The 21,141-nt window shown below is 44.1% G+C and overlaps 1 protein-coding gene across 1 annotated transcript in view; it reads right to left on the bottom strand.

Moving 5' to 3' along the window:
• The window catches only part of LOC306918325 (neural-cadherin-like), a gene marked incomplete at its 5' end in the record, with an annotated part of 151,343 nt that overhangs the window by 72,501 nt on the left and 57,701 nt on the right, over positions 1-21,141 (bottom strand). Inside the window, 3 exons of the mRNA XM_079531212.1 lie at positions 1,431-1,554; positions 3,044-3,171; positions 10,491-10,618. Of these exons, the coding sequence (XP_079387338.1) occupies positions 1,431-1,554; positions 3,044-3,171; positions 10,491-10,618 (380 nt within the window). The remainder of the gene's footprint in view (positions 1-1,430; positions 1,555-3,043; positions 3,172-10,490; positions 10,619-21,141) is intronic.

Below are 21,141 nucleotides of genomic sequence, written 5' to 3'. Positions count from 1 at the left end.
AGCAGTGAGTGAGTGAGAGACATCAGCATTCAGCAGACCTTCCAGCGGCCTGCGGCCTTGAGTGTGCATTTACATTCCTATTGAAGAGCCGTACTCCTGCGGCGCAGTGCAGACTCACTCTTCTATCCACACAGGTCAACAGTGAGAGAGGCTCTTACACACAACACAACACAACACAACACAACACAACACAACACAACACAACACAACACAACACAACACAACACAACACAACACAACACTGTGTTCCTGCACCACCTGAGCCCACAATGGAGCTCATACAGTACACTGTACAATACAGGTGTTACCCTGGCAACCTTTATGCAGTATAGAGGCTATCCTGGTCAAGTATTAGTCTGCTTCTGCAGGAGCCATTTAGTCTAATTTGTGCTTCAGTTACAGTACTGGAGTGCTTGCAAGTTGCTATTGTGTGCAAGGACACTTTGGCAGAGGTTTGGCTTTTGTACTTACTTTGTCATGATGTAACTAGTTCATTTGGGGACATAGTCATACAGCACACACAAAGTGTGTTTTCTTTTTAATATCAATGCATCGATGTATTGAAAATTAGACAAAAAAGAAAAGGTATAAAATAGTTAAAATAGTTGATCTATCATGCTCACAACAGTGTGCATCACATGCCATGGTGAGCTTGTAAATCAGCTATTCTTTTTACAATTTAAGTTGTTAAATTACAACATATAATATAATACTGTACGTTTGCGATTTCAGTTCCCGGGGGGAAACAATTACAAATACATATGTATATTTGTTACGGTCCAGCACTTAAAGGGCCACTTCACCCCTTTTGCAACCAGATCTTATTTTAATGATGTTTGGGAGACAAGAAACACTTTCCTGGGGGTTTTATGTGGGTAATAATGTGTTTTCTGTTTTGAGATATTTCAGTATTTCAAAGTGTCCATGGGCTTCATGATGTCATGGACACTGGGCTCACTTATTTCCTGGACTACATGTTGTCTCAGTAAGACAGCCCTCCCCCCTATCCGCCACCAAAGCATTATGGGAATTGTAGTCCAGGAAGGAAGTGAGCCCAGTGTCGATGACATCATGGTGCCCCATGGACACCTTGAAATACTGAAATATCTAAAAACACATTATTACCCACATAAAAACCACAGGAAAGTGTTTCTTGTCTCCCAAACATCATTAAAATAAGATCTGGTTGCAAAAGGGGTGAAGTGGTGTTAGCATTATGTTGTGCTTTAGCTATTGAAAAATAGCAGATCTACAAGCTCATAGCAAGCTCATAAAAATAGGTCTGCTATTTTTGAAAAATCGAAGAACGACTGACATAGAAACATAGCTTTTTCAGAAAACTGTCAGGATGTAGAAGACATTTTTAGAATCTGATCTCAGGTCAGAATGGGTTAAGCCCCGAGAATGCACTCTCCTGTCTCCGTCCGTACCTTGCTGTCCAGGACCAGGTTGCGGATGCATCCGGTGAAGTGCTTGTGCTGCAGCTGTGGATATTGGTAGGAGATGTTCTGCTTGACCCCTCCCAGCTGCAACACGTGACTTCCATTCAGGTACCTGCAAGAAATGACACTCTCAGCACAGCAACGCTGACCTCTGTGCATCAGTGCTTCTCAAAGTGGGGTCCGGGGGACCCCCAGGGGTCCTTGGGAAGCACCGGTACTTCTCAAAGTGGGGTCCGGGGGACCCCCAGGGGTCCTTGGGAGGCATCGGTGCTTCTCAAAGTGGGGTCCGGGGGACCCTCCAGGGGTCCTTGGGAGGCGTTTCCAGGGAGTCCCCAGCTAAAATAGTTAATAAAGAACCGCAATCATTTTAACCACTATATTGGCTAAAATAGCAGATCTACAAGCTCTGCTAATTTTGAAGTTATTTTTGAGTGGTGCAACCACTCCAAGGAACAGCAATGTCCGTGTTAACCTGTGACTATGTTCAAGGTTCAAGGGTTCAAGGTTCAAGGTGGCTATGAGTACCAGTGGGGGCAAAAGTGGCGCTGTTGTGCCAGAAACAGAGAGAGAGAGATAGTGTTGCACTGTTGCCTAGTGCTAATTACAGAGAGAGAGAGAGAGAGAGAGAGGGGCAGGGGGAGAGGGGAGTTGCACCACTCAGTTCACACAGGTGTGATTTTTATTATTATTTTGAATTATTTTTCAACATACACATCAATTTGGAGATCCTCGACTTGAAAAAGTTTGAGAACCACTGTAAGATCACTGTTTCTCAAATGTGGGTACGTGGAAGTACGAGAGGTGAGATAAAGTGGAAGATTGAATAATTTATTTTACTGTTATGTTTAATAAAACATTGAAAAACCTTGTGTGAACCTTCTGTTGATGTGTAAAGCCGACTACTGTAGCACAACTGGTACTGAATAGAAGGCGGAGGTGTATACATTTGCCATTATGCTGTCATTTAAATGCATATCAAATGGGGGTCTGTAGCCTACATTTGCATATCAAACTGGGGGTCCTTGAAATGAAATGGGAAAAAAAAAAGTTTAGAATCATGTCTGAAGATCACGCCTAGCTACTAACGCTGGGAGGTGTGCACGGAGGTTTGGGAGCGATTGTTCTCTCCAAACCTGCATGGCCACAGATGGTCAATGAGTTTCCATGAGAAATACGTTTGTCACAAACGCATGGCCGGTCATTCATTAACACTAGACCGGTGCCCGGCTGTATAGAGCACCGAGTCGGTAACGATGGAAGTTGAAGATCCATGCCCCAGCCGGCTATACAATACTCGTTGTAGATGGCAGAGGGAAGAAAAGCGGTGGCGGGTACTTGTGGGTTTGAAGCGTAAGGGTGAGGGTGAGAAGGGTGAGAAGGTACCGCCCCCACCCATCCCTGGGCAAGACAATGAACCCTTAACTGCCCAGCCTCACCCCCCGTGCTCATCATGTTCAGCACTGAGCAGCCATCAGCTGGGTTAAGATGAAACTGAATTGCTAAAGCTCTTAACAAGACAGATTAGAGTGTCTACCATAATACTAGTTTGTTTGTTTGTGTGTTTCTTGCATGAAAACAATGTTTAAAATGATTGTCCATACTTGTCCCTGCTGGGGGTGACGCCCCTGATTTCACAAGAGGAGCGGTCCTCCGTCATGGCCCAGGCGTCCACGCCTTCCGTCTCCATGACGATGGCACTGGAGCATCGATCCAGTGTGAAGCGCACTTCCTGTAAATCACAGAAGACAGGGGAAAAAACTAAATAAATACACAAATAACTGAACGAAAAACATCTCCATCATATCGTCACTGTCGGATAGCAACCTTGTGTGTTCAAAACCGTTCCTTTTTGATTAACAGTTTGGCAACATAAAACATAGTGAAACTAGCCAATAATCCACTTGGAAGCATTTTGAGCCTGTAGATCTGCCATTGTCACCTTTGTTATTATTGTTATAGTCGCTCTGGATTAAGAGCGTCTGCTAAATGCCTAAGTTGTAAATTGTTATTACTTTGATTAAAATCCATTGTCAATTATACTTGTAATCATTTAATCGATTAATTGCATTAACAGTTGTACCCCTAATTTATGTAGATTATAAATTGCCTTTCACTCATTTTATTATTATTTATAATTATTTGTTGTTAATTTAAAAAAATAGCTTTAAGTTGCATTTAATTATTATTGCTGTTGTTTTTGTTGTACCGTTTTCTTTCCTCTCTTAAAATGAAAATGTATATATGTATATATATATATATATATATATATATATATATATATATATATATATATATATCTGTAGTGCAATAGTTCAATTAAGAAACTTTAATAGGTGTGTTGAACTATATTGATGGGGAACATATAAAAAGTGACCTATATGTCAGCACTTCCTTACATTACACATACATGTACGCATCGGTAATGTTTCAGATGTCTACAGATTATGAAAGTACATAAGCTTTCAAATGAGGTGTGTATATCTAGTCCTAGAATGCCCGATATTGCCTAGATTGTGTGTGTGTATCAATACAAGCATATGTGTATCACAAGGGCCGGATCTACCATATGGGCACTTTGGGCACGTGCCCAGCTCCACAGAAAATGTCCCTGCTAATCCGAATGAAATAAATGGTGTCTAAAAAGATTAGTGTTTTATTGTTGGTGAGAAGGGCAGCTGAAAAGTGCAATTGTGTGTAAAGCAGCAACAAGCTAGATTGGCTGTCACTCTGGGGGGGGGTAGGCGACTGGAAATAGGCCAATATAACGGCATAAAACTGGCCCAAAACGGCTCCAAAACAGCAAAAATGTTGCGCACGCGTGAAGGGGGGCCCTTCGAGTTTCAGTGCCCAGGGGCCCTCAGAGGTGTTAATCCGGCCCTGCGCAAGTTGATACACTACCAATGTATTGTACAGTCTACCTACAACACACTGTTAAAATCAACCAATGTATTGTACAGTCTACCTACAACACACTGTTAAAATCATTCCTGCTTGGGTGTTTTCAACATAGCGTTTTCCTCGAGATATAAATGCAAATTTTGTGATAAATAATTCAGGTTAATTCAGGCCGTCTTTTAATACATCAATGATTCAGACATAAAATATAGTTTTCCTCCATTATGTTTAATTTATGTAGGTTATACATGACATCATACATACATGTTGGTTAAAAACAATAAAGGATATGCCAAGTCATTTTGACGATTTATAGTTTATCCATGGATGTACTTAAAGAACTGTGGTAAAGAAATTAATGACCAGTCTTCCCGGTGGTACCCCAGTTTCCCTTCTGTATGTAACGCCTGGGATTCGAACCTGCCAAACATCTTAACCATTAGCTTAAAGGGGAATTGGATTGGATTCCTAGTTTCTATTGGCTGTCAGCCAACAGATCGTATTTATTTACATTTGTCATAGCAAGACTTTCCTGTGTCAAACAGAGGGCTGTTTTGTACTTAATCTATTTTTTTAACTTAATTTTTATTTGCAGATAAACAAAATAAATACAAATAAATACAATTGCAGTCACAGTGCAAGGCTTCATATTCACCATTAACAAGCAACCTATTCCAGTCCATTCATGAATGTCCATCATTCTTATCATCGCTGTCGTCCTGTTGATTTCTATACTCGGTCCATTTCTCCTATTTTTCAGTGAATAGATCCTCTTGCAATCTCAATGTATGAGTTAGTTTCTCCATTACAAATCAATTCATTGGATTATTCATTGGACACATTATGTAGACTTAGATAGTATTTTAAACGGATTTATAGCTTGTTACGTAGACAGCTCTAGAATTGCACTTTATGTAGTCATAGCACTTTATAATACACATGTATAATATATTAGTTTACGCATGATTCATGATAACTTTTTATATATGTGATGTATGCCATGCTTTTGTTACTGCTTAATGTAAATCGCTCTGGATTAAGAGCGTCTGCTAAATGCCTAAATTGTAAATTGTAATTTAACCCATTAACATTTAACGACACCACCCTTAAATCGTTACGTTGCATCTTGTGTTTTCTTTCCCGTCATTTGTATCCCCCTCGCACTGAGCACTGCAAATACGTCAATCACAACTTTGCAAAACAAAACATACAATAAAAACAAAAATAATACCCAAAACAAAGGGGCTCCTTCCCCTTGCCCCAAATCCCTGTTGGTGGGAGAGGAGAGGGGTATAGCCATGGAGGGCCCTCCAACTAAAAAGGATCTCTCCATCCTACTAGAAATGTCCAACATTCACTCACAAACCTTTTCCCCCGTCATGTCAATTTGTATTTAAATCGAGAAGTCTTTCATTTGGTGGGGGGGTGTTAACCCTTTTTGGGAGGCATACCTTGGTTAGACATAGCATTGGTTAGACATAGCATAGTTTTTGGTTTAGACTAGTCATTGGTTAGACCAGTCATTAGTCCTACAACTAGCTTTCTCAAACCCTCACCCTAAACCTAACCTCCCACAGGGGCAGCACACCTAAACCTAACCTTAACCCATGTCTAACCAATGACTAGTCTAAACTAAGTATGCAGACGACCGGATTACGGTTGGTGAGGGGTGCGTTAAAACAACCGGATTAAGGTTGGTGAGGGGTGCGTTAAAACGACCGGATTAAGGTTGGTGAGGGGTGCGTTAAAACAACCGGATTAAGGTTGGTGAGGGGTGCGTTAAAACAACCGGATTAAGGTTGGTGAGGGGTGCGTTAAAACAACCGGATTAAGGTTGGTGAGGGGTGCGTTAAAACAACCGGATTAAGGTTGGTGAGGGGTGCGTTAAAACAACCGGATTAAGGTTGGTGAGGGGTGCGTTAAGGGTTGGGAGAGTGTTAAGGTTATGTTTAGGTGTGCTGCCCCGTGGGAGGGTACTGTGTCTTAGTTTTAAGTTAATAGTTAGATTTTCTTTTGTTTTATGCCCTGTTTGATGTAAATTTACTCTACGTCTGATTACAAGGGGTATTTTTGATTAAGAGTTAGATGGGATCGGAATGGGAAATTTACATCAAACAGGCCATAAAACAAAAGAATCAAACTATTAAATTAAAACTAAGACACAGTATCACACCCCCCCACCCCATCGCATCCACCCTTATCTTCGGAACTCCTGCAGTCTCTGCTTCGCTCGCCTCAGAGCCCTGGCTCGACTTTCTGGCGAGAGCACGTCACTCCCCCCCCCCCCCCCCCGTCTCCTCTCCGGTCCCTCCTTCCTTCCAACGCGTTGCCACTGTGAAGCTGCCGCTCCTCTGATCCACTCCTCCACCTCTGGCTCCCTCACCTCCTCCACCTCTGGCTCCCTCACCTGGACGTCCATCCTCTGATCCGCTCCTCCACCTCTGGCTCCCTCACCTCCTCCACCTCTGGCTCCCTCACCTGGACGTCCATCCTCTGATCCGCTCCTCCACCTCTGGCTCCCTCACCTGGACGTCCATCCTCTGATCCGCTCCTCCACCTCTGGCTCCCTCACCTGGACATCCATCCTCTGATCCGCTCCTCCACCTCTGGCTCCCTCACCTCCTCCACCTCTGGCTCCTTCACCCACTGTGAAGCTGCTCCTCTGATCCGCTCCTCCACCTCTGGCTCCTTCACCCACTGTGAAGCTGCTCCTCTGATCCGCTCCTCCACCTCTGGCTCCCTCACCTCCTCCACCTCTGGCTCCTTCACCCACTGTGAAGCTGCTCCTCTGATCGGCTCCTCCACCTCTGGCTCCTTCACCCACTGAGCATTTCTGTAGTCTAATAGACGTCTAAATGGCAAAAAAATGGTCTAAAAACTGGGGTGAAAATAGTCTAAAAATGAAAGTTTTTTAGCAGTCTAGGCTTAGGTTAGACGTTGAAACAACGTCTAATCTAATAAAACAACGTTGTTTCAACATCTAATCTAAGCCTAGACTGCTAAAAAACTTTCATTTTTAGACAATTTTCACCCTATTTTTTTAGACGGTCATTTAGACGTCTAAAAGCCGAAAATTGCTCAGTGGGCACCTGGACGTCCAATCCTCTCTTTCTCACCTGGACGTCCAATCCTCTCTTTCTCACCTGGACGTCCAATCCTCTCTTTGTCACCTGGACGTCCAATCCTCTCTTTCTCATGTCTCTGGACGTCCAATCCTCTCTCTCTCATGTCTCTGGACGTCCAATCCTCTCTCTCTCATCTCGGGCTGCTTCCAGTATGTTGTCATTATACCCTCGGTCCGTTATCCCATCGTATTCTCATTTTAGTGAAGGGAGTTGAAAAGCCAACTCCTTTTTGCTTCAACACCTTTTTCATTTTGGCATAATGACTAGCGTTTCATAAGCACTTCCACTGGATAATCATGGTCAAATGATAGCTTTTTTCCATGAATTCCATCCAGTTAAATGTCCGCCTTCCAGGCTTCTTTAAGTATCATCTCTTTGGTCTCGGACTGTAGGAAGTTTACCACGATGGATCTCGGATTGGCTCCTTCTGGGGGCTTCTGTACGGTCACGCGATCTCAAGATCTGTATGTTCAGACAACTTGAGCTCTCTGTGTAACAATTTCTTCACAAAGTCAGTCACAGTGTTGTCTTCGGTTGCACATTCTGCCACGTTGAATATACGGATGTTCTTTTTTTGATTTGTATTCTTTTCTGTTGGTTCAGAAGCAATAAAATTGCGTCCTTGGCCTCCGTGTTCCATGCCCGGTTCTGTTATTCAGTCTTGCGTCTCTCTCACCTCTTTCTTTTGTTCTTTGTAGTATACTGCAGCCATAGTTACTGCAGCCATGTCAAGGTTTCCTTTTTTTTGTATTTGTCCTTTTGTGGGCGCTCTAAGTGTGTTTTATGTGTTGAGGGTTCTCAATTATGTGTCTTTGTTGCATCTGTGCTTCTGCTAATTAAGCTTGTTGGTTACACCTGTTGTGAGTGAGAGAGGGCAGAAGTCTCATTACATTGAAGGAGACTGCACTGTGCTGCTATTGTTGTGTCTCTGCTCTGCTTTCTCAACAATCACATGAAGAATGAGGTGAGGTCGGGACGTGTGTGTGGTGTTTATACATCGTCACTGTGAAGGGAGGGGGGTGGGGGGCATTTAACACCAGAATGTGAAAAGACTCAAACCCCTCCAGACACGCTGCGACTTTAGTTCTTTCATTTCTTTCTTCAGCCCCTAGAGCAGGTCTCGGTGTGGCGCGGCCTCGCCATGACGTTCTTTCTTCAGCCCCTAGAGCAGGTCTCGGTGTGGCGCGGCCTCGCCATGGCGTTCTTTCTTCAGCCTCTAGAGCAGGTCTCGGTGTGGTGCGGCCTCGCCATGACGCTCTTTCTTCAGCCTCTAGAGCAGGTCTCGGTGTGGCGCGGCCTCGCCATGACGTTCTTTCTTCAGCCCCTAGAGCAGGTCTCGGTGTGGCGCGGCCTCGCCATGACGTTCTTTCTTCAGCCTCTAGAGCAGGTCTCGGTGTGGCGCGGCCTCGCCATGACGTTCTTTCTTCAGCCCCTAGAGCAGGTCTCGGTGTGGCGCGGCCTCGCCATGACGTTCTTTCTTCAGCCTCTAGAGTAGGTCTCGGTGTGGCGCGGCCTCGCCATGACGTTCTTTTCCTATCTTTTATCGCCACGTTCTGTTTGAGTTTTCCGACTGTTTGTTGTATATTTGTATTATTCGGAGGATAATCTTACATTGACACGGGAGCTGCGATTTATGCTGCCATGCATCTTACTCAGCTACCTAGCGGAAGTCTAATCTATTTGTTTTATTTCCTTGTTTGGTTCCATTTGTACATTCTCACAGTTGGGTAGATATGGTTCCAGAGATTAAAATAACGGTATCAAAAGGCTCACAGAAACAGGTCCCCAGGACTTATTTGTGTTATCCTTTTAAATGTCTGACTGTAGCTTGTGCTGTTTACATTTCTGTCTAATAAAGTAATCAATCAATCAATCAATCAATCAATCAATCAATCAATCAATCAATCAATCAATCAATCAATCAATCACCCTTAACCCATTTTGACCTGAGATCAGATTCTAAAAATGTCTTCTACATCCTGACAGTTTTCTGAAAAAGCTATGTTTCTATGTCAGTCGTTCTTCGATTTTTCAGAAATAGCAGACTATGAGCTTGTAGATCTGCTATTTTTCAATAGCTAAAGCATAACATAATGCTAACACCAAAAGGGGTTCCCGCCCAAAATGGGTTAACAGCACTGGTTAGCGTAGCCATTGCACCGCTCGGCGCGCGCACGTGTTTGTTTGAAGGTCCTAGCAGGGCAGTGGAGCAAACGATGAGCCAGGGGGAAGGAAGGTCCTCTGACACAGAGCGCAGAGCTTCGGGAGTGGACACGCTTGGAGCGGCGAGGGAGAAGGCCGGGGACACCCGCCTAACCAGCCAGATCAGCCGAATAAACCCAGGCAGATGCCGCCGCAGATCACCCTCAGATCCGCAAGCTTCTTTGTGTGTGTGTGTGTGTGTGTGTGTGTGTGTGTGTGTGTGTGTGTGTGTGTGTGTGTGTGTGTGTGTGTGTGTGTGTGTGTGTGTGAGCGTGTGGGTGCGTGTTGCATGAATGATGTGCCATTACGTGCCATCTATTATTTATTTCTTTGCGTGGGAAATATCAACCCATCAATCCCCACATGACAAAAATTGGTAATTTCATGTAACTATCATTTATCCTTTATCATCCTTTATCCTTTTCATGGCACAATGTCCCGTGAAAATACTAAGCCTGATTTATACTTGGTTGCACGTGGGTGTCGAGCATCGGAAATAGCCTATCTACAAGCTCACAAAGCGCCACGTTGCCAGGCTTTGTGAGCTTGTAGATTGGATGTTCGGTGCGCAACGCACCCGCACGCAACAAAGTATAATGCAGGGTAAGAAAGACCCACTCTGTCTTTCACCAATTTCTGTTTCTATAAAAATGTCAACTTTTAAAACGCATTCATCAGTTATTCCTCCCCGGAGGCAGGCCGTTCGTCAAGCAGCGTGAAGCGGTTTTGAGTGTCGGAACAATAGAAATGTCAGATTGTAGCAGGCAGAGAGTTTCAGAGCAATAAAGAGACAAAGGCACACAGCGAGAGAGGGTGGTTGTCTTACTCTGCTGTTGCTCTTCACGTCGAGGCGGTGCCAGCGTCTGTCAGACACCCTCGCACTGCCTGGCAGCTGCAGGACCAGCGTTCCGGAACCGTGGTTCATTTTCAGACTGGGTGTTCCTCCAATCAGCTCTGGGGAAAGGAGCTGCAATTAGCACAGTGAGCTCTGGGCAGAGCACGGCTCGTTAAAAAGTTGGACGGGCAATCAGCGGGGACAATAATGATTGTTATACAAACTAGGGCTGGAAGCCCACATAACTCTTTTAACTCTGCCATTCCCATCTTTTAAAATCAAAATGTTGCCAAAATAATAACAATACTAGCATTCATCTGAAAATAGCTTGTTTTTCTCAATGTTACTTGCACTATACTGTACAGAGACGGATACGCGTACATTATGTACAGATACCTTATATGAATGAGTGCACTGTAGTATACTGTACATTGTGTACAACAGATGTTCATACATTCTACAAATATTGTAGAACGGTTTCTTGTGTGTCTTTTTAACCTTTTAAATAATTTTATTGCGACCGAAGGTCACAGTTAACTATATGGAATCGAGCATTTCCCGTCAGTTAGTGTGTCGGGCACCATATATGGTGCCCAGGTCTCGTGACATCATGTGACATCATCAGGGATGGAGATGTGGAGTCCCTGATGTCATAGTAAATGTGACCTGCTGTCGCAGTTACTGTAAGCCCATAAATGGAGATCCTTCGCCCTTCAACCCCACAAGGCCACTGGCCATGACAATATTCCCTCCAAATTTCTCAGAGACTCAGCCATCTCTATAGCCCCAGTCATCACCCACATAATAAACCAAACAGGGACAGGTCCCCCCAAGATTTCGAACTGGCCAAAGTAACCCCCCTGCACAAGAAAGGGAGCAAATTAGACCCCGGCAACTACCGCCCTATTTCTATTCTTAGCTCCATCTCGAAAATGATGGAAAAAATAGTCTATGAACAGGTTGAGAAGTATCTTGCCACAAAAAAAGAATGTACGAATTCCAATCTGGCTTCAGAACATCCCACTCCACTGACACATGCCTCCTCAATTTGAGAGACCACATCAACACGAAGTGGATGCTGGCAAATACTGTGGCATGGTCATGCTGGACCTCCAAAAGGCTTTTGACAGCGTGAACCACTCCACACTGGTTAACAAGCTAAAAGCAATTGGTTTTGATAGCACATCAGTGAGCTGGGGATGCAATCCTACCTGGAGGGGAGATAACAGATGTTGGAGGTGAACGGAACACTGTATCTCAGCAAGGCATATGGCTTCTTGGTTAGAGTGGGTGACAATATTATCATACGAAAAGATGAATGACCTCACTCCCCAAACCCACCTCACCCCTGCCCACTTTGACAGGGTGGAATCATGGGGGTCATATTACCCAAGGAATATGATCTGTGATCATGACTATTACTGTGTCTACCTGATCCTAGGATATCTTTCAGTGAAAATCTCAATAAAAAGATTTATAAAAATAAAAAAAGCAGGGACATAGATATACAATAACAACCCCCCCCCCCCCCCCCCCCCCCCATCGCATCGTTGCGTTTTGGGCTTTCTAGCGATGAAAAACGCGCATCGTCCCGTTTTGGGCTTTCTAGCGATGAAAAACGCGCATCGTCGCGTTTTGGGCTTTCGAGCGATGAAAAACGCGCATCGTCGCGGTTTGGCCTTTCTAGCAATGAAAAACGCGCATCGTCGCGTTTTGGCCTTTCTAGCAATGAAAAACGTGCATCGTCGCGTTTTGGGCTTTCTAGTGATGAAAAACGTGCATCGTCGCGTTTTGGGCTTTCTAGCGATGAAAAACGCGCATCGTCGCGTTTTGGGCTTTCTAGCGATGAAAAACGCGCATTGGCGCGTTTTGGGCTTTCTAGCGATGAAAAACGCGCGTTTTGGGCTTTCTAGCGATGAAAAACGCGCATCGTCGCGTTTTGGGCTTTCTAGCGATGAAAAACGCGCATCGTCGCGTTTTGGGCTTTCTAGCGATGAAAAACGCGCATCGTCGCGTTTTGGGCTTTCTAGCGATGAAAAACACGCATTGGCGCGTTTTGGGCTTTCTAGCGATGAAAAACGCACGTTTTGGGCTTTCTAGCGATGAAAAACGCGCATCGTCGCGTTTTGGGCTTTCTAGCGATGAAAAACGCGCATCGTCGCGTTTTGGGCTTTCTAGCGATGAAAAACGCGCATCGTCGCGTTTTGGGCTTTCTAGCGATGAAAAACGCGCATCGTCGCGTTTTGGGCTTTCTAGCGATGAAAAACGTGCATCGTCGCGTTTTGGGCTTTCTAGCGATGAAAAACGCGCATCGTCGCGTTTTGGCCTTTCTAGCGATGAAACACGCGCATCGTCGCGTTTTGGGCTTTCTAGCGATGAAAAACGTGCATCGTCGCGTTTTCGGCTTTCTAGAGATGAAAAACGCGCATCGTCGCGTTTTGGGCTTTCTAGTGATGAAAAACGTGCATCGTCGCGTTTTGGGCTTTCTAGTGATGAAAAACGCGCATCGTCGCGTTTTGGGCTTTCTAGTGATGAAAAACGCGCATCGTCGCGTTTTGGGCTTTCTAGTGATGAAAAACGCGCATCGTCGCGTTTTGGGCTTTCTAGTGATGAAAAACGTGCATCGTCGCGTTTTCGGCTTTCTAGAGATGAAAAACGCGCATCGTCGCGTTTTGGGCTTTCTAGCGATGAAAAACGCGCATTGGCGCGTTTTGGGCTTTCTAGCGATGAAAAACGCGCGTTTTGGGCTTTCTAGCGATGAAAAACGCGCATCGTCGCGTTTTGGGCTTTCTAGCGATGAAAAACGCGCATCGTCGCGTTTTGGGCTTTCTAGCGATGAAAAACGCGCATCGTCGCGTTTTGGGCTTTCTAGCGATGAAAAACGCGCATCGTCGCGGCTTTCTAGCGATGAAAAACGCGCATCGTCGCGTTTTGGGCTTTCTAGCGATGAAAAACGCGCATCGTCGCGGCTTTCTAGCGATGAAAAACGCGCATCGTCGCGTTTTGGCCTTTCTAGCGTTGAAAAACGCGCATCGTCGCGTTTTGGGCTTTCTAGCGTTGAAAAACGCGCATCGTCGCGTTTTGGGCTTTCTAGCGATGAAAAACGTGCATCGTCGCGTTTTGGCCTTTCTAGCGATGAGAAACGCGCATCGTCGCGTTTTGGGCTTTCTAGCGATGAAAAACGCGCATCGTCATGTTTTGGCCTTTCTAGCGATGAAAAACGCGCATCGTCGCGTTTTGGGCTTTCTAGCGATGAAAAGCGCGCATCGTCGCGTTTTGGCCTTTCTAGCGATGAAACACGCGCATCGTCGCGTTTTGGGCTTTCTAGCGATGAAAAACGCGCATCGTCGCGTTTTGGGCTTTCTAGCGATGAAAAACGTGCATCGTCGCGTTTTGGGCTTTCTAGCGATGAAAAACGTGCATCGTCGCGTTTTGGGCTTTCTAGAAAAAACGAGCATGGTTGCTATGGTTAGCAACCACAAAAACGAGCATGGTTGCTATGGTTAGTATGTGACGTCACTGACATCACAGATATGTAGTTGCACCACTCAGTTCACACGGATGTGATTTTTAAATTATATGGAGAGAAAAGTCGAGAGTCAGGATCTGGAGATTTACGCACATAGTGTGACATGCTGACAGACAATGAAAGAAACATCTTCCACTTCCACTCACAATTTAGGTGGCTTTTAAAATGCGGTACTTATTCCTTCATTAAAAAATATGATTGGCACCTCATAAGTGTAAATATAAAATCAAATATAATATAGCCTACAATTGAAACCTGCTACTGCAGTGATTGTCTTCACCAGGCCGAAGGCATGGGGAGAGAGTATGTTTTGCACTCCGTCCGTGTGTGTGTGTGTGTGTGTGTGTGTGTGTGTGTGTGTGTGTGTCCGTCCGTCCGTCCGTCCGTCCGTCCGTCCGTCCTTCCGTCCGTCCTTCCGTCCGTCCGTTACCAGCTAATCTCCGCCACCGTTGGACCGATCCATGCCAAACTTTGCACACACACTCCCTGGATGCCAACGACGAACCTCTGCCCCAAATATTCTTCAACGGCCTGTTATAGCGCCACCATGAGGCCGATTTAGGCAAAACACATTTCTGTAGATTACTCGTGCACATTGTATCCATACATCACACAATTCGGTATACACTATCTCCATAGTCATGTGATCAACACGGATCTGCACCATTTCCAATCTTCCATCCTGATTGACTAAGATTGGCTTCCAAAGCTCACATGATTGGTCCGTTTCGAACAAAATGCCACAAATCACAAACTCAGTGTGCAATTTCCGTGAAATTATACACGCACATTTCCACTAGGCTGAGGATGACATGCCACTAATTTCTTTCCAAATCAGCCTCATGGTGGCGCTATAACAGGCCAATTCCTGTTTTTAGCTATAACTGCATCGATCTGTATACAACTTATGTATGCACACTCCCTAGAGGTTATAGCGCCACCATGAGGCCGATTTCTGCAAAACACATTGCTTAGTCGCACAGATTTCATCCAAATCTCACGCAAATCGGTACACATGATCTCTGTAGTCATGTGATCAAGACGAGTCTGTTGGATTTCTCAGATTCTATACTGATTGGCTAACATTGCCTTCCAAAGTTTTCAGGAGTGGCCCCGTTTCGTTCAAAATGTTGCACATGTCCTGCTTATCCAGAATTCTATCCTCAGAGATGCTATGAGTGATCTGGCTCTGCATTTCCTCAACAAAATGAAGAAAATTGTTGCAAAAAACCAACAAAAAAACATGTTTATATTACTCCTAAACATTTTGCCAAACATCTCACACAGTCCAATCCTCCTGGTGGAGACCTGTGCCCAGAAGGGCACTTTTTCTAGTTTTATCCTGTGTTCAATGCGTTTCTGCGTTTGGGTGTGGACTCAGATATCTCTGTCGTATGGCCAGGGATTTTTTCTAAAACGGAGGACGAAAATATCCGTTTTGCAAAAGATCCAGAGTAGTGTGGCCTGGGCCTGAATGAGCCCCTCGAGTATATCTGACTGAACTAACTCCGCAAGCTACGTACTGTATCATATATCTGAATATATTGTATGTATTATTGTGTATTTACCTTCCATTCCATCTCAATGAATGTCTACTTTTCACACCAATGTAGCTAATTCTAACTTGACTGTACTTGCTTGCTTACTCATTACACTGTCAGCAAATCAGACAAAAATTAAATTAAAATAAAAACACCAATATTTACAAGCGACTTTGAAGACAAACAAGCTTAAGTGGACTTGGGAACACTGCTCTTGATTCTTTGTACTTTGTAATTTGTACTGTCCCTGTCTGACTGGGTCCAATAGGTAAACCATGTTATGGCAAGGCAAGTCAAGGCAAGATATATTTATGATGTGAGTAGTACTGTACATTTCAAAGTATGTACTGTTTTTTCTGTCAACACTATCATCAATTATATTTCTATTTGTTTGTCTTGTGTTTACAAGAGACTGGTGGACTACTGTGGCTTTTACATAGGAGATTACACAAAGACGCTTTACTGTTCTTTCTTTGAAACCTTGATGTTGTGTGTTGTGTTGTGCTGCTGATGATGATGATTGACATGCAGTGGCTCTTTCTACCGCTTCAAGGACGTGAATGTTGCAGCCGGCAGGTTTTACAAGTGAGTGGGAGGGAGCAACTTGTAAGAGGCTGTTTTTTGTCTACAGTACATGTTGACAAAGACAAGGACAGCATTGTGTGTCTGACTCAGAGGAGGACAGGCAGGCAGCATAAATAAAACAATTCAATGATAAATACAGTTTGTGGCTGTAAGATAAGATTGCTTCCTTCAACAGATCAATGCTCTGCCCCAAAATGACTTTAAATAATACATGGTGACTATATCCGATCTACAAGCTCAGAGCTAGCTACATGTACTATTTTCAAGATTTTTTTTAAAGATTTAAGAAAATCTTTGATAATCGTTTTTTAACATTTTGTCAATGAAATTCCCCAAATTAAGGACACAGGCTTTTAAAGTGTTTAACGATCGTGTGAGAGTTTGCAGAATATTGATCCACTTACTGTACATGTCACTTACTGTACAAGGGAACAAGGACAACCAGCGAGATAACTGGCTGAAGACACCATCACTTACTGTACAAGGGAACAAGGACTACAGCGAGATAACTGGCTGAAGACATTATCACTTACTGTACAAGGGAACAAGGACTACAGCGAGATAACTGGCTGAAGACACCATCACTTACTGAACAAGGGAACAAGGACTACAGCGAGATAACTGGCTGAAGACACCATCACTTACTGAACAAGGGAACAAGGACTACAGCGAGATAACTGGCTGAAGACACCATCACTTACTGTACAAGGGAACAAGGACTACAGCGAGATAACTGGCTGAAGACATTATCATACAACACTGTGCTAACAAGATTGCAAATACAAGTGGCCGAAATGAAGATGTTCATGATGATTATTATATGATTATATTGTATTGCAAGTCAGAAGTAGTCAAACCTTTTCAAAAAATATTTTAAAATGTGTAACTGAAAATAGCAGATCTACAAGCATGCATGTGTGTCGCATTACAACACTTTGTGAGCTTGTCGATGGGCTATTTTCAGTATTTCTCATAAAAGTCTTATGTGATTAATAATAAATAACACGCTTGAAAAACAACAACACACTCTCTCTCTCTCTAACTCTCTCTCTCTCAGTGTGTGTGCAAAAATACGCTTTCAAGTTACTCAGTTTTTATGTACGCTCGTTTGTGTGTGTGTGTGTGTGTGTGTGTGTGTGTGTGTGTGTGTGTGTGTGTGTGTGTGTGTTAAGGCTGTACCCAAGCCCTGTTTTTAGGACTCGAACTTCGGCAGGAATTTTCGAGCGAACATCCGAACCATTTGTTTCCAATTAATTCATTTCTCCGAGTGCTTTTAACCAGGCTGCAATTCAATACGATATATCCGACTTGAACATGATTAGCGCAGCGCTTAAGAGAGCGCAGCGCCCTCTCTTTATGAATCTCTCTCGTCTCTCCCAACACACACACACATGCACGCACACACACACACACACACACACACACACACACACACACACACACACAGAGAGCGTCAAGTGGCTCTGACATGTGCTCCGAAAACAGCTGATCTCCGAGCTCATCATTCCATAAAAAATGAGCCATGATTTCTCAAGCAGCCCCCAAAACATGGTAATTGTGAGTACCTGTACGACTGTCCATATTTTTTGTCAGACCAAAAATCCTTTCCAATGTCTCTGTTAAGCTTGCTGGCAGGCAGCTAAAACGAGAGCTTGCTCGGTAGCTACTCAGAAGCGCATTGTGTGTGTGTGTGTGTGTGTGTGAGACACGACACGTCAGACATTCCATTCAATGAAACTCTTTTGTTCTCACAGAACAAGGTGAAAAAGGTCAATCACCTCAGCTGCAGGCCAATCACCAAATTGGGGGACAGCAGAACAAGGAGATATTTCTTTAAAATATCATAACTTCTGACAGGAATGCACTAGAAACGTACTTTTTTTTTACATGCTCATATCGCATTCTCGCCGAGTTAATAAAAAAGATATACTGTATATACTGTGTTATACTGTATCTCCACGCTGGCCTTCGAACGAGTGCCTTGGGATCCCCCAGTTAGAAGGAGCTAATGCCAACACACACGCTTGGGCAGATGCACGCACGCACGTGCGCACACGCACACACACACACACACACACATGTACGCCCAAGTTAGTTTTCTTTATATACTTCCACACTTAAAACAATATAAACCATGAAAAGTTTAACCATACACTTCAATGCAGCCACAATCAACAACATTTGAGTGAATCAATTTTTTTCTTCTCGCAGCTACTGTAGCTTCCACAGAGACCAATGTACACAATGGGCCACATATTATGAGCTATAAATCAGTGAGACTGCAAACTGCAAATACTGTACATACAGCGAAAAAATACTAATGTGATTAGTATACTTAAAGTAGCACTTGCATGTGTGTGTGTGCGTGTGCGTGCGTGCGTGCGTGCATGCGTCTGTGTGTGTGTGTGTGTGTGTGTGTGTGTGCGTGCGTGCGTGCGTGCGTGCGCGTGTGTGTGTGTGTGTGTGTGTGGGGGGGGGGGGGTGAAGTGGATGGTGGGGTTCAAAGAGTATTATTCATCTGGGGGAAATGAAACCTCCCATCATGTTCAGAGACAGGAGGGTCTCTGATGTTGCTTTCTAGATTTGCTGAATGAAGATTTATATATCGTACATAATTAATGTAACCTGAGAGTAGGCGAACGCATGATGAAATGCTTTGATTTCAGAGCAATATGGAAATGACTCAAACTAATTGAGTCACAGCATTACCTGGAAATACAGGCTACAAATGTATTCCTCATTGTGTGTCATACCCTGAAGAAGGAATCTTGTTTTGCTGAAACGTCGGTTCAATAAAAGTTTCTTGCATCGTGACTATGAGCTGTGCGGCCTCTTTCCCCTATAAACATATATTCTAGCCTGTTCACAGTAGCCTGGCTCCAGCCCCTGAATCGCTTGCCACACCCATAACAGGAAGATATGTTCTTGCGACTCAGGGTCTGGTGACTCTGTCTATGGCGCCGTTAGCCTCAGTTGAAAATATGATACTGTGGCTACGGCCTCGATGACGTCAACAACAGCGCTGGATCAAACCTAAACAAACATGGCTGCCCCCACTGTGGTAAATTGCAACCGTATCGATCTGGCTATTAAATCGGCCTATGATAAATAGCTTCTTTACAGAAACAACAGGTTTTAGAAACATCATCATCCAACAAATTTTACTGTGTTTGTTTAAATGCTAGTAGCGCTCATTGTAGTGTATTTCATTTGGTTAGCAACCGGGTTAGACACATTGACGACGTCGTCATTTGCTTTGCTACTATTTTGATTGGTTGGTGTGAACCAATCGCTGAAGGCTGCCTCTCTGGCAACGCCCATCCCATAAATAGCTGCCGTGGGAAGAAGGGCTTTCAGTCTGAATAATGAAGTGAAGATGAAATGAAAGTCAGGCTACAGTATGTTCACAGTGCTGAGGTTTGTGTGTGAATAATGTACGTTGGACACAACATTTGGATGAGAACATGGAGTGAAGATGTCCAAAAGTCAAACTATCATCTGCCTGTAGCGTCCAGGGCGCTACACCAAAAGACGGAAAGCGGCGGGAACACGGAAGCACGATGCTCGGGCGCTGGGAAGAGAGGAGTGCTGCAGGGCATCTTTAACAATGACCTGGCAGACCAGACGCTGCCAGATCAAAAAGCACCTTCTTTGAACATGGCCAGCTACTAGATCAGGGATGTCAAACTCAAATACACAGTGGGCCAAAATAAAGAAATCGGTCGAGGTCGAGGGCCGGACTGTGTTTCAACACACGGGCACCGCGGTCATGAGGACGTCCCAGGCAAACAGCAAAAAAGTAAATGCATTTAAAACTGAAAATGCATTATTATTAAGCTCAGTTTCCTGTTCTATGATCCTCACCAAGCACTGATTTCATAGTATGTGATATGTGCCAATGCACTCGCAGTGAATTGTCGGACTTGTAGTATTATGGTGGTCCGTGCAATATACCAGAGGGCCAGTTCTATTACTAATTAAATATCATCCCGCGGGCCAAAGATAATTCATCCACGGGCCTGATTTGGCCCCCGGGCCTTGAGTTTGACATATATGTACTAGATCATCAGCTTGGTGGTCACACTTCCTACTCACCCCAACCCCCAGACCCCAAGAAATCAAAGCATTCTGGGGCATTCCAGGGCAGCATTATGGGGCATTCCAGGGCAGCATTATGGGGCATTCCAGGGCAGCATTATGGGGCATTCCAGGGCAGCCTGTAATGACCCATTACTTCTCCAGCTTCTGACAGGCAATGCATTCTGAGATATAGCACGGCTGCCCAGGGCTAAGACGCTGTTAACGAGAGACATTTGATTTTCTTTACACGTTTTCTACTTATCGGTGCAATAAAACTATACGAGGAGCAACACGTTAGCACTTTCATAAATACAGTTGGAAATAAATGAATGTAGTGACTCTGAAACGTAATTTTACGCACATGCAGTCTAAGTGATGCACAGGCACAGCTGGCCATATTTCTCAGTAAAAACACCAAATGACAGTTTGCTCACTACTTCATTCCACTGTATTTTACAGACTGTCAGGCAGCCATCCACATGGCTGTATTTCTAACATGGATTGTCCCAATTATGAGACTGATTTCTGTAGTAAATTATTCTATAATATACACCTTAACCCATTTAGGCCTGACGTCGAAATAAAATAAAAAGTATATGTTCAATTTTCAAAGATTAGTGCCGCATTTTCACGATTTTTCAAAAATAGCAGACCTACAAGCTCGTAGCGCGCCACTCGGTGGCGCGCTATGAGCTTGTAGATCTGCTATTTTTGAAAAAGCCTGTAGTTTCTACTCCGTTTCAGCAAAGACCAGCGGAGAACCCACTGAAGTGTGCAGTTAAAAGCAATTTACTGAAATGTAAACATGGACATCCATGTCCAACCGACAGAAACAATATAATATAAACATTGTAATTTAAATTAGATTCTGGTGCACATTCAACATTACTCGAGTTATCCAACTACA

Source organism: Electrona antarctica (assembly GCF_951216825.1).
Source record: "Electrona antarctica genome assembly, contig: scaffold_208, whole genome shotgun sequence".
Classification (NCBI taxonomy): domain Eukaryota; kingdom Metazoa; phylum Chordata; class Actinopteri; order Myctophiformes; family Myctophidae; genus Electrona; species Electrona antarctica.
The sequence above is the reverse complement of the archived record's forward strand: the minus strand, read 5'-3'. Positions and strand labels throughout refer to the sequence as shown.